Source organism: Corythoichthys intestinalis, chromosome 18, assembly GCF_030265065.1.
Source record: "Corythoichthys intestinalis isolate RoL2023-P3 chromosome 18, ASM3026506v1, whole genome shotgun sequence".
Classification (NCBI taxonomy): domain Eukaryota; kingdom Metazoa; phylum Chordata; class Actinopteri; order Syngnathiformes; family Syngnathidae; genus Corythoichthys; species Corythoichthys intestinalis.
Genome location: NC_080412.1, coordinates 13,589,616 through 13,604,268, shown reverse-complemented (window position 1 = coordinate 13,604,268; position 14,653 = coordinate 13,589,616). Strand labels below are relative to the sequence as shown.

Genomic DNA, 14,653 nt, shown 5'->3' with positions numbered 1-14,653 from the left:
GCCTTTTCTAGTTCTACATTGAGACCTGGACTGCTGTCAATTTCTCAGTGAGTATTCAAGTTAAAATGTATAATAATGCAAAGTGTAGTTCTTCATAGCCGCTTCATTTTTCTCTCAAAGTGCACGAAATTGATGCATTTTACAATAAAATGTAAAAAAAAAAATTCTCCCGGGGGGGCATGCCCACGGACTCCCCTAGAGGGTCTGTGTTTCCCTTCGTACAGCGATACTGGTGGGCTGGGCTGCTTTTTAGTAAGCTTGAGAACGATAAACCGATACGACCGGATATCCAGTTTTACAGGTGAGAGATACAGATGTATCGATAGTAAAGTTACAATTCGACAGTAATTAGCCATTAAATATTCAATGAACCGATAGTAGAGATAGAATTCGGCTATCGCGAGCACAAGAATCGGCTTCTAATGCCTACTTCAATGCACTGTTAATATGATAATAATTTAGCTTTTACTTCACATGCTGCGCTTGTGTCATTCACCACACAGCGCACTGAGATTGAGACCATACGCATGATATAATATGGACAAGCACTACTCACAGTCGTGGTTGCCTCAACTTCCCATGCATTTCGGCAGAACGGCTACTAGTCGCCGTCATTACCCAATCGTCACAGGCGTGTCATAACAACGCAAGAGCGAACAAAACCACTGTAACGCACACTCCGTAGCATTTTCTTCACAGCCCTAAACGAAACTAGAAGTGGCAACGAAGCAACATGCTAAAACAACGGACAGTGTGATCACCGACGCCAGCGACGTGCAGCGATTGATTTTCAACGCACCCAGGAAAACAAAAGTCAGACTTTGAAGTGATGAAGGCAGCCAGATCTGTTTGCATGGGACAGAGCTTGTGTGAAGTGTGGAGCGGTACAGAGATCGTGAGTTTTTAACCCTGAAAAATAACCCACTACAATGGTGGAAAGGGCAGCATATTGTTTCCACGAAACGCAGTCTACTTAAACATGAACATGTGGATTAGTTGATCTTCCTCAAGAAAAATCTGCCCTTCAAAAAAGGTATGGACAGTGATGAGGAATGAAAAAAATGAGGAAGCACAGGCATGAGTGAATGACTTTGCTGTGTATTAGGTTAAAGTAATGATTATTAACCTGTCTGTCTAAAATGCCATGTTTTTATTCCCCCAATTATGCCACTCGTAAAGCATAATTTATTATTTATATATGATAACACTAGCAGGTTTAATTCTTTTTTTTTTTTTTTTTTCTAGAGCTGCTGCATATACAGTGGGGAGAGTATTTGATACACTGCCGATTTTGCTGGTTTTCCCACTGGCAAAGCATGTAGAGGTCTGTAATTTGTATCATAAGTTCTCTTCAACTGTGAGGGACGGAATCTAATACAGAAAAAAAAACAGAAAATCACGTTGTATGGTTTTTAAATAATAAATTTGAATTTAATTGCATGAATTAAGTATTTGATACATCACAAAAATCGAACTTAAGATTTGGTACAGAAACCTTTGTTTGCTATTACAGATACCAAACGTTTCCTGTAGTCGTTGACAAGGTTTGCATACACTGCAGCAGGGATTTTGGCCCACTCCTTCATGCAGATCTTCTCCAGAGCCTTCAGGTTTCGGGGCTGCTGCCGGGCAACACGGACTTTCAGCTCCCTCCATAGATTTTCTATCGGGTTCAGATCTGGTGACTGGCTAGGCCACTCCAGGACCTTAAGATGCTTCTTACGGAGCCACTCTTTAGTTGCCTTGGCTGTGTGCTTTGAGTCGTTGTCATGCTGGAAGACCCAGCCACGACCCATCTTCAGGGCTCTCACTGAAGGAAGGAGGTTGTCAGCCAAGATCTGGCGATACATAGCCCCATCCATCCTCCCCTCATACGGTGCAGTTGTCCTGTACCCTTGGCAGAGAAGCAGCCCCAAACAATGATGTTTCCTCCTCCATGTTTAACGGTTGGGATGGTGTTCTTGGGGTTGTACTCATCCTTCTTTTTCCTCCAAACACGACGAGCCGAGTTTAGACCAAAAACTTCAATTTTGGTCTCATCCGACCACATGACCTTCTCCCATTGCTCCTTTGGATCATCCAGATGGTCAGTGGCTAACTTCAGACGTGTCTGGACATGCACTGGCTTCAGCAGCAGGACCTTGCGTGCGCTGTAGGATTTTAATCCATGACAGCGTAATGTGTTTCCGATGGTTTTCTTCAAGACTGTGGTTCCAGCTCTCTTCAGGTCATTGACCAGGTCCTGCCGTGTAGTTCTGGGCTGATCCCTCACCTTCCTCATGATCAGTGATGCCTCACGAGGTGAGATCTTGCAGGGAGCCCCAGAACGAGGCAGATTGACCGTCAACTTGAACTTCTTCCATTTTCTAATAATCGCTCCAACAGTTGTTACCTTCTCACCAAGCTGCTTGCTTATTTTCCTGTAGCCCATCCCAGCATTGTGCAGGTCTATTATTTTATCCCTGATGTCCTTACACAGCTCTTTGGTCTCGGCCATTGTGGAGAGGTTGGAGTTTGTTTGTTTGAGCATGTGAACAGGTGTCTTTTATACAGGTAACAAGTTCAAACAGGTGCAGTTACTTTCAGTAATGAGTGAAGAACAGGAGGGGTTCTTAAAAAAGAACTAAGAGCCGAAATATTTACTAGTTGGTAATGTATCAAATACTTATTTCATGCAGTTAAATACAAATTTATTATTTAAAAATTATACAATGTGATTTTCTGGATTTTTGTATTAGATTCCGTCCCTCACAGCTGAAGAGAACTTATGATACAAATGACAGACCTCTACATGGCTTGCAAGTGGGAAAACCAGCAAAATCGACAGTGTATCAAATACTTGTTCTTCCCACTGTAATTAATATTTTTTGTTTGTAAGATGTTTACGTTGAAAGTTTGCACTTAAATTACTTACCTCTTGTGTTAAAACACCAGGAAATACATTAATTGAATTACTGCACTTTATTGTTGTCTGTAACTGGAGTTTTATTTTATCATCAATCCCATCCAACAAAATGACGGTCATATAGTAAGCCTTTTTTTTTTTCCATAAAAAAATAAAACAACATTGGTATGAGATTTTGTTGTTTAATTTTGCTATATTAGAAATGTGGTCTTTTTATATGTTTAAAATACTGTGCAAACACACACAAAAAATATTTACTATCGTATTGTTTTCACTCTATCGAACCGTATCGTTCTTACACTGTATCGAATGTATCGAATCACTCGGCCTTAAAAATGTATCGTTTTTTTAATCGAATCGTAACCTGTGTATCTAGATACATATGGAATCGGCTTCATGCCAGAGATTCCCAACCCTACTTTTTAGTCCCAGTCCGCCCCTGACTATGACCCTAATCTGTTTGAGTATTGTGTATTTGTGAATAATAAAATGTCGTAAATAATTGTTTATTTGCTCTCTTAGAAAATGTCAACAGCCGTTGAGCTTGCATTCCTGCAGTTGACGACGTTGGCTGCTCCCTTTATGAAAGCCTCAGTAAATGAGGTAATAACTGTGTACATGAATTAATGATAAGAAGCGAAATATTCACGGAAGCCGAAAGCGTGCGAGCCAAGAAACAGATGGAAAAAAAGTGATCCAGGACACATTATGTGTGAGAAGTTTGTGAAACGTGGTGATGGTGGGACATTAGAGTAGAGGCACTGCAATTGGGACGGACGGCAAGACAGGGCAGGGCAGCCGTAGCATCCCGAAAGCAGCCGCTTCCATGCTGGTGTTGTGATGTGACGTCACGGTGACGTCACTGCAGCACAACTCAGTCTGGAAATGAACTCAAAGACCCGGACACACGTGCGATAGAAGCCAGAGACGTAGCAGGCCGAAAGACTTGACTCACCAGCCGAAGCCTCCGAAGGACACGCTCCTCTTCCTCCTCAGCATGGTTTCTTTGTCCTCCTCTCTTATTGTGTCTGGCTGCTCCCTCCGTCCCTACCTCCTCTTGTCCTATCTCCTCATCCCTCCAGCTATAAATACTGTGCGAGACCGTCCTTCACAACACCTCCTTTTCCCCACCCGCTGTTAATGTTTCTTTCTTTCACTTCAATTCAATGGACGCAGCCTGGAGAGGGAAAGAGAGAGCGAGAGAGAGAGCGAGATGGAGAGGGCTGAGGGGAGGGAGGCAGGGAGAGACACAAAGAGACAAGTAGAAGCATTTCCCACATCTCCCCACCCTCCCTGACGAAGCAGAATAGCAGCAGAGATGCTTTCAAAACTTTTCATGCATACAAATAAAACCTTTTTTTTAAATACAAAGGATGGTTCAGGATTTCTTGAGTGCAAAATAAGGAACAGTAATTCCTTGCATATCCTGTGCACTACTTACTACAGTGTAGTAATGGGGCCACACAAGGAAAGAAGAAAAAAAAATCAGCTGACGAGAAATAAGTCGCAATATTATGTCATTTAAGTCACATGTTGTAATATTAAATAGTTTACAAATTTAAAAAAAAAAAAAAAATCCTAGATTTTCATTCAAATAACTCACCTAATTAATAAATTCATAAATTCTTTATGGGTGGCTGAGTGGTTAGCACGTCTGCCTCACAGTTCTGAGATCAAGGGTTCAATCCCGGGCTTCGGCCTTCCTGTGTGGAGTTTGCATGTTCTCCCCGTGCCTGCGTGGGTTTCCTCCGGGAACTCCGGTTTCCTCCCACATCCCAAAACATGCATGGTAGGCTGATTGAACACTCTAAATTGTCCATAGGTGTGAGTGTGAGTGTGTGCGTGAATGGTTGTGTGTCTCCTTGTGCCCTGCGATTGGCTGGCAACCAATTCAGGGTGTCCCCTGCCTACTGCCCGAAGTTAGCTGGGATAGGCTCCAGCACCTCCGCGACCCTCGTGAGGAATAAGCGGCATGGAAAATGAATGAATGAATAAATTCTTTATGGTATTTCTGAAATTCTCTGATGAGCTACAAGATGGGGCTGAATCCCTGACTGCAAAGCACTTAAAACTAGAGATGTCCGATCACGTCATTTTCAAAGTATCGGAATCAGCAAAAAATATTGGACATGCCTTTTTTAAATATATATATATTTTTTAATGAAATTGTTTTCTAATTGTATTTAACGTTACAGACAAAATGTCTTACACTCACTCAGAGTAGTTTTGGCTTAAAGTAGGGCTATCAAATTTATTGCGTTAACGGCGGTAATTCATTTTTTTTAATCAATCACGTTAAATAATTAACGCATGCGCTACACGACCCACTCACGCATTGTCGCGTTCAATCTATAAAGACGCCATTTTACCTATAGATAGCGCTAAAAGGCAGCGTATAATGAGTAGAGAGAATTTTGACAGCCTTTGGAGCCATTTTTCATGTGGCTAAAGCCTTACAATACCTCTCTCAGCAATTAAAAATAATGTGGGAGGCAATGTGGGGAAGAACGGTAGTAAATGGTAAATGGTGTTATATAGCGCTTTTCCACCTTTCAAGGCACTCAAAGTTGATCATTTTCTTAACACCCTATGTTTTTTCCCAACGCAGAGAAGATATATCGATTGTTGCCCCTACGCACAGTCATGGTTGCACTTCCCATCATGCATTTGGGCAGAAATTAAATGGCTGCAGTATCATTTACTGAAAGCTCAACAAATACACTAGATGGCAATATTTAGTCACAATATACAAAGTCACATTTATCCTTTAAGAATTACAAGTCGTTCTATCCATGGATCCCTCTCACAGAAAGAATGTTAATAATGTAAATGCCATCTCGAGGATTTATTGTCATAATAAACAAATACAGTACTTATGTTCTGTACGTTGAATGTATATATTCGTCCGAGTTTTATTCATTTTTTTCTTAATGCATTGCCAAAATGTATATGATCGGGAAAAATTATCGGGAATGATTGGAATTGAATCGGGAGCAAAAAAAAAAGCAATCGGATCGGGAAATATCAGGATCGGCTGATACTCAAACTAAAACGATCGGGATCGGATCGGGAGCAAAAAAACATGATCGGAACAACCCTACTTAAAATGTCTAAACCCCCCTGTTTAAAAATAAGTTTAAAAAATGACGCCTAGATAAATCTTTTTTTTTCAACCAGACAGATGTCTAAAGTCAGAGTTGGCGACGGAAGTAGCGGCCATCTTGCGTCAGATAACTTCTATGGAGGGCCCTATAAAATACTCTTAACTCGGCGAAATCCTGACGGATTTGCAAACAGAAGGTTTATAACACGCTGTATTAGCATGGCTATGATTCAGCCTTGATCAAGGGCATAGGTTTGCATATGGACAGTAGGGACATAGCACTAGCAACTTCTCAGGAAGCTCAAAATCAACTTTTAAGCAACCTTATTTGCATTATATAATGACTTCAGTTATACAGTGGTGTGAAAAAGTATCTGAACCTTTTGGAATTTCTCACATTTCTGCATGAAATCACCATCAAATGTGATCTGATCTTTGTCAAAATCACACTGATGTAAAAACAGTCTGCTTTAACTAAAACCACCCTAACTGTTATCGGTTTTCATATTTTAATGAGGATAGAATGCAAACAATGATAGAAGGGGGGGGGATAAGTTAGTGAACCCTCTGCCTAAGGAGACTTAAAGAGCAATTGAAACCAATTTTTACCAAACAATTTAAGTCTGGTGTGCCCAATCACTGATGAGTGGTTTAGAGCTGCCCTGCCCACTATAAAACACACACACACACCTGGTAAGAAAAGTCTTGATGAGAAGCATTGTCTGATGTGCATCTTGCCTCAGTCAAAAGAGCTGTCTGAAGACCTGCGATCAAGGATTGTTGATTTGTATAAAGTTGGGAAAGGATACAAAACCATCTCTAAAAGTCTGTATGTTCATCAGTCGACAATTAGAAAAGTTGTCTACAAATGGAGAGACTTTGGCACTGTCTTTTCTCTCCCAAGAAGTGGCCGTCCATCAAAGATAACGCCAAGAGTTCAGCGCAGAATACTTAGAGAGGTAAAAAAGAACCCTAGAGTGTCTGCTAAAGACTTACAGAGATCACTGGCACAGTCCAATATCTCTGTGCACACATCAACTATATGTAAAACTATGGCCAAGAATGGTGTTCATGGGAGGACTCCACGGTGGAAGCCACTGCTGTGAAAAAAAAAAACATTGTTGCTCATTTAATGTTCGCAAAAGCAACTTGGACACTCCACAGAAGTTTTGGCAAAATACTTTGTGGACTGATTAACCCAAAGTTGAATTGTTTGGAAGTAACACACAACTACATGTGTGGAGGAAAAATTGAACAGCTCACCAAAATCAACACTTCATCCCCACCGTGAGGCATGGTGGAGGGAGCATAATGTTTTGAGGCTGTTTTGCTGCCTCAGGGCCTGGACAATTTGCAATCATTTGTGGAAGAATGAATTCAAAACTTTATCAGGATGTTTTGCAGGAAAACCTGAGGCCATCTCTCAGACAGTTGAAGCTAAAAAAGAGGATGGATGCTGCAACAAGACAATGATCCAAAACATGGAAGTAAATCAACTTCAGAATGGTTTCAGAAGAACAAAATACACATTCTGGAGTGGCGAAGTCAAAGTCCAGACACCATTGAGATGCTGTGGCATGAACTAAACACAGCGATTCATGCCAGACATCCCAAGGATCTGACTAAACTACAGCAGTTTTTTCGAGAAGAATGGGCAAGATTAGTCCTTATCGATGTGCCAGACTGATTTGCAGCTTCAGGAAGCGTTAAAGTTAGGCACAAAATATTAAATGTGTTGGTTCACTTAGTTATTGTTCCCCTTCTGTCATTGTTTGCACACTATCCTCATTTAAATATGAAAACCTATAAATGTTTGGGTGGTTTTAGTTAAAGCAGACACTGTTTTTCCATCTGTGCGATTTTGGCAAAGATCAGATCGCATTTGGTGGGGGTTTTATGCAGAAATGGAAGTTTTCAAAATGTTTGTTTAGTAGCTTTTGAGATCAGGTGTATCATCTGAACCAATACATATGAAAGTTAGTATAAGTTAACACAGATTTATTTTGCATTGATCATTTTAGCCCATCAATTCATTAGGTTCCTATTCGTGAGAAACGTAGCACATTTTCACCCAGTCTGTTTGGTCTTATTGATGTCCCATCCCCAGCAAAAAAAAGTGTACGTTGTAGGTTATGCTGTTATATCGTCCCTACCAATGTCAAGACCAAACCTACGCCCTTGGCCTTTATGTTGAAAAATAAATAAATGTTTAATTATGTCTAAAATGCCGTTCATTTACTGCATTTCTGACGCTTATCAAAAACCAAGCTGTTTAAAAATCTGTTGAAAATTGAGCAGTTTAAAGCCATTTCACAGTACAAGCTCCATTTATCGAACAGCTCTGACGCAAAATGGCTGACAAGTGACGACACTTGTCCATATTGCTTGCCCAATGTTCCTCGTTTGGACGAGTAACTTTCTCGTTTGGATATGAAACTTTCTGGTTTGGACGAGTAACTTTCTCGTTTGGATGAGAAACTCTTCGCTACTCAGCAATGGAGCAAAATTTCGCCAGAACGATGATTTCATTCGACCCATAAGTGGTGGGGCGGTAGATGAGTGTTCACTATTATTATACGCCCTCATTAAAAGTTGTAGACGCTTACTCCTACAGTATATTTAAATTAGCTTCACCGTTACCTTTTCAATGTCTATCTAATAATTTCGCTTAAAAGCTTGCAGTTTGGCTATTTCGCCTGTGGATGGCAATGTTTTCACGTGTCAAGACCTTGGCTGCGTTCACAATACACTAGCTACTGATTAAAATACTGTAATTAATACAATTATTTTAACTTGGTTTCTTTATGTTTTCTGCCTGCATAAAAAAAGTCACTACTGATACCATCTTGACAAGTAATGTGACAACGTCAGACACTTTGAACCCTAATTATTCTGTTTTGCCGATTGGTTGCATTTATGTATATGGCGGAAAACGCAGTCAAGACTGAAAAAGTAGTTTCTTCTCTTGCACTCCTCTTTAAAATAAAATGCTGTATTTTAAGCCAAAACAACGTTTGTGTTTGATAGAACAATATGTCTATATGCTGCCATTGCAGTTTCATGGCTCATTAAGCCCCCGAACTATTTTTAATTTTTCCATTTTACCCTGGAAAAAACCCTGTTCACGCAACCGCTTTTGTTTCAACCCAGCCACAAAACGAAGGTAATAAACTATATTTATTATTCAAAATGTATGTGATTTTTAGCTAAGAAACATTAATTGATGTCTAATATTTCGTTTAAAAAAAAAACACTTGAAAAAATTATTCACTCGCATATTTTAAACTTTTAAACAAATTATGTCACAATGAAAAAAATGGTCTCTGTAAAAAAGTCACGGATATTTATCTCGTAACTATCGCTTAATTGTATTTTTTTTCTTACTGTTGCATTTTCTCCTATATGTTAGATGATGAATAACCGATCCAAAGAAAAATTGAAGAAAAAAAAAACGTTTAAAAGAGTAAATATATGAAAATGAACATCTCAACCACTCCTTGATGTCTCCAATTTCTGCATTGCGACCCTTGTTATATTACCATGTTTCACCCATAAAATCCACCAAAAATCCGGCTGTGGCCATTCACATCTGTGTCTTGACAGTCGATGATACATGCTACGTGGAGTTTTTGGATCGAAAAGAGGTAAGTACGCAATAATATCTCGTTAAAATAATGGCGTCTTTAATTCTGCTCTTGCGTGCTCTCACCTCCAGTTAGGGTGTTGCTGTTTAAAATTTTTTTTTTAAATGCCCTCCTGTCCAAAATTTTCTTCCCCCAGAAAATTGAGATTTTAAGCATTCCAATGATGTATCACACATGCATATAGGACAATTTTGAAATCTGGCCAAATTGGGGTCTCAGAGCAGAACTTCAAGTCACCTAAATGTTTTCCGCCAAATACAAATACTGTATATAGTGAGGAAAATAAGTATTTGAACACCCTGCAATTTAGTTCACCCACTTAGAAATGATGGGCGGGTTTGGAATTTTCATTGTAGGTGCTTGACCACTGTGAGAGACAATCTAAAGAAAGAAAAAATCAGGAAATCAAAGTATATGCTTTTTTTAACCATTTATTTGTATTATACTGCTGCAAATAATTATTTGAACGCCTGTCTATTGGCTAGAATTGCGACCCTCAAAGACCTGTTAGTCGCCTTTAAAAAGTCCAACGAATAAGTGGAGTGGAGGTGGACTTTTTGAGTTGTTTGAGGCGGTTAGCTGGATATAAACACCTGCCCACCCCATTCAATCAGGAAGACTCCAATTCCTAACATGGTCAAGACCAAAAAGTTGTCCAAAGACACCAGACACAGAATTGTAGATATCTGCAAGGCTGGACAGGGTTATGGGCAATTGCCAAGCAGCTTGGTAATTTAACGCGTTCGTGTCTCTAAACCAATAAATACACTGAATTGAGTTGCTATTGCCAATTCTAGGAGATGATTGGACGAATCTTTACCCATTTAAATCAAATCATGAGGTGTAGGTCACACTAGGGATTCAACCATAGAGTTAAGTCACGATTCGGTACGATTTTCGGTACGAGGGACACGATTTTTGATTCTATTCAATACATTTAATGCTCTTAAACAAACAAACAAAAAAGGTTGTTTTTTTTTTCTTTTTTTTTTTTCTTTTGCTAACAAGCAAAAATAACAATGCCATAATATAACCATGTATTATAATGCATAATATTTATGTGCTTACTTCTTACTGATCTGAAAAAAAATTGTAATGAAAGTACTGAGAACAGTCTTTACTGTTTGTAAAGTGAGGCGGGGCACACTGTTGATTGCTATTACTCTTTTAGCAGGTATGTTTACCACATGAGAAAAACATCCTTTTTGTGGTCCGAGTCCATCTATGTTACATACTGAATTAACAATATTTGCAGCATTATCTATAGTCACTGGTATGGATTGATTTGGCCTGCTTCACTGCCATTCAGTCATGGAAGTTTTTAATTCATCGATGTAGTTTATGGACTAAGCGTCCCATTATCACCCTGGGCTCACGCAGCCAATGGCATGAGACTTGGGGGGATCTAACGTAGCACATCTAGGTACCTATTTGATGATATCTACTGTGTGCGCGCGAGTGTTGTCGGGCATTAAAAAAAAGTTAACAAACACCACAGAAGTCATGTCTGCTCATTACTGCACAACACCAGCATTTGACAATCGACTTTCATAAACAGGACGAGTTTGAAGAACAGCGCTCTTAATTTGCCACTCATTGATTATGATGTAACCATGAGTTAGGTCTCTGTGATCCACGGTCTTAACCTGACTGTTGTCAAAGTGAGGTTATTTGTACAATGATATATTGACGGTCTTTGTTGTTCGTATCTGAAAAGACCGTCTTTGTTAAATATATACCAGTGGGGATAGCATATCAGATTATCCAAAATGCTGCCAAACAATGCATCTGTACGATACTGAAGCCAGCAAGCTGCCTCCGTAAGTTTATGTCTTTTCTCACGAGCAAGGATCTGCGTGCGCCACAGCTCCCACCATTCATGCAGTTTGGGGGAGGAGTGGAGAAAGGGGGCAGCTAGCAGCATAGTTTGTTTTTTCAAGGTAATGCTGCGTCGGACATTTTAGCAAGAGAGACGACAAAAATAAATTCAGAAAATATATTTTGGGAGCTTATCATTTGGATCGAATGTTTTTGCGTATTGAATCGAAGAGGGCGTATCGAACAGTTCAATATAAAACCGAGTATCGTTGCATCCCAATAGCACACCCTCTTCGCACACCCTCTTTGATGTTTTGGGCTCTTTGAAAATGGCTGAGACAAAACGCAACTTCAGAAAGGCAAACATAAGTGCTCATTTCTTATCAAAATCACATTAACATTAATATAAACATTAAAAATAACCAATAAAAGCATTAAATATCCCCGACTAAAAAAATTTACTTTGTTCTGGTGTGTGAGTAGAGTAGAAATCAGCTCAGATTCTATTTATTTTTTTGCCCAGCAGAAAAAATGCGGGTCTGAAGGGGTTAAGATCAACCGTTGGAGCAATTATTAGAAAATGGAAGAAGCTAAACATGACAGTCAATCTCCCTTGGATTGGGGATCTACCTCGTAGGATCTCAATGATCCTAAGAATGGTGAGGAATCAACCAAGAACTATACAGGACGAGCTGGTCAATGACCTGAAAGGAGCTGTGACCATCATTTCCATGGTTACTGTTGGTAATACACTAAGACGTCATGGTTTAAAATCATGCAAGGCACGGAAGGTTCCCCTGCTTAAACCAGCACATATTCAGGCTCGTTTTAAGTTTGCCAATGACCATGTGGATGATCCAGAGGGGTCGTGGGAGAAAGTCATGTGGTCATATGAGATCGAAATGGAACTTCTTAGTAATTCCACTCATAGTGTTTGGAGGTAGAAGAATGATGAGTACCATCCCAAGAACACCATCCCTACTGTGAAGCATGGGGGGTGGTCGCATCATGCTTTAGGGGTTTTTTTCCGCATATGGGACTAGACGCCTGCATTGTATTAAGGAGAGGATGACCAGGGCCATGTATTGTGAGATTTTGGGGAATAGCCTCCTTCCCCCAGGTAGAGCATTGAAAATGGGTTGTTACTGGGTCTTCCAACATAGCAATGACCCGAAGCAGACAGCCAGAATAACCAAGGAGTGGCTTCGTAAAGCGCATATCAAAGTTCTGGAAGGGCCTAGCTAGTCTCCAGACCTAAACCCAATAGAAAATCTTTGGAAGAAGCTCAAACTCCAGTTTTCTCAATGACAGCCGAGAAACCTGATTGATCTAGAGAATATCTTTGTGGAGCAGTGGCACAAAATCCCTGCTGCAGTCTGTGTAAACCTGGTGAAAAGTTACAGGAAACGTTTGACCTCTGTAATTGCAATGAAATGCTACTGTAACAATTTTTAATATTGATTTTCTCAGGTGTTCAAATATGTATTTGCAAAAGTGTAGGCTAACACAAATAATGCACTGGGATTTCTGGATTTTTTTTTTTTTTTAGATTGTCCAACAGTGGACAAGCACCTGCCATGAAAATTTCAAACCCGCCCATCATTTCTAAGTGGGAGAACTTGCAAAATCGCTGGCTGTTCAAATGCTTATTTTCCTCACTGTATGTATGCATATTTGTTTTGAAGCTGACATGATGGAGTCACCAATGTCAATTGTAGTTAATTTAGGTCACTTGTTAATGATTTTAATAATAGAGACTTTTCAAAGTGATGACGGATGATATGAAATGATGAGTAGGTTTGGTATACCTTCTCGGTTGTTGTTTATTCATCTCGACTTACTTGTATGGGAGATATGAACTTATGATATAATGATAGAACTTCATTTCTATTCGGAATTTCTGAATAAAAAAGGGGACATCAATAGTTCTGTGAGCCTTGTAGAATGCGAACAAAAATGACAAAGAAACGAAGAATTCAATTTTTTGTCCAAGTGCCCAGTGGCGTACAGTAATAGTGATCACTCAAATTTTGCGCCCCAAACCCCATAAGTGGAACTCAAGCGTTGTTTTCAACTTCTCGCCACACTTTTCTGGCTGCCTGAAAAAGATTATCAAATTTTGATTATCTAATCTTAAACATGTATTTAAAAAAATAAAATCATAATGCAGTAACTTGTGGTTGTTCGAAAAATCAGCATTAATATAATTATAAATTATAATAGCTTTTTGACAATGGACACGATGTGACGACTAGCGCGAGTTCTCGCGCAGTTTGGCGAGACTATAAGTTAAGGGAACATGGCGACGTTGCTAAAGGTAGGAGCTCACTCCAATTTAATTAATTCTCACTTATCGGCCGCCCAAGTACGTGTCACCCGCGAGGCGTAGCGTCACCGTGAGAGTCTCCCGCTTCCGGAAACCCCCCGTCAGGGGTCTCCTGCAAGCGTTTTCCGCTCTTGTCGCCGGCTCGCTGAGCATTTTAACTTGGCTAGCATTAGCTCCCTTCCAGAGATTTAGCTCATTGGCAAAGCTACCACATTAGCTCCTTAAATGAGTCGAGTAGGGAAAACGGTATGGGAAGGTGGGAAGATTGCAAGGCCCGGCCGAGGGGTGTCTGCGTCTCACGGCGGGACGTGTTTTTATCTGCGCGACCCCACGTACAAGCCGCGATATCATCTGTCAAGTCAGTCAGGCACACACAGGAATCTGCAGCTGACTGGCTAGCCCCCTTAAAACCCACGTTAAGAGCAGCCAAAAGACAACTGCTGGGGGTATTTTCTGCACACTAACCCCGCTCACTGGCGTCAAACATAGCCTGACTGACACCTATTCCTATTGACAGTAAGCATAGGTACAGTACTCATGTTTTCCTGGCCGAGATGAGTTGCAGAGTGTTCCAGTCCAGGCACATGATATTTTTCTCTTCAAAAATGTTTTGAGCCAATGGTTCGCTAATATACAGACTACATTACACCATGCATATCATAAGCATAATCCCAATTTTACATAAGTGCAATGTGCATCCCAAATGCGATGTGGATTTATTACGATTTCGACCTAATCATTCAAAAGCAGTTTAAGACACGCAAGCGTCCATAGTGGAAGAATGGTTAAAGATCTGAGTTTGAATGTCTTGCCATTGTTCATATAAAATGGATTCTACTACTGCTGCAACGATCGAT

At 40.1% G+C, this 14,653-nt stretch overlaps 2 protein-coding genes across 4 annotated transcripts in view; one reads left to right on the top strand and one right to left on the bottom strand.

Moving 5' to 3' along the window:
• The window catches only part of LOC130906646 (rap1 GTPase-activating protein 2-like), a 63,719-nt gene extending 59,611 nt beyond the window's left edge, over positions 1-4,108 (bottom strand). For all 3 annotated transcript variants that reach the window (XR_009061350.1, XR_009061351.1, XM_057821172.1), the window contains exon 1: positions 3,861-4,108. Coding sequence is in view for 1 of the 3 variants with exons in the window: in XM_057821172.1 (XP_057677155.1) it covers positions 3,861-3,904 (44 nt within the window). In the remaining 2 variants the exon portion in view is untranslated. The remainder of the gene's footprint in view (positions 1-3,860) is intronic.
• A 9,620-nt stretch (positions 4,109-13,728) lies between these two features.
• Positions 13,729-14,653, top strand: part of LOC130906779 (cullin-5) — a 30,544-nt gene continuing 29,619 nt past the window's right edge. The window contains exon 1 of the mRNA XM_057821401.1: positions 13,729-13,787. Coding sequence (XP_057677384.1) covers positions 13,770-13,787 — 18 coding nt within the window. The 5' untranslated portion in view covers positions 13,729-13,769. The remainder of the gene's footprint in view (positions 13,788-14,653) is intronic.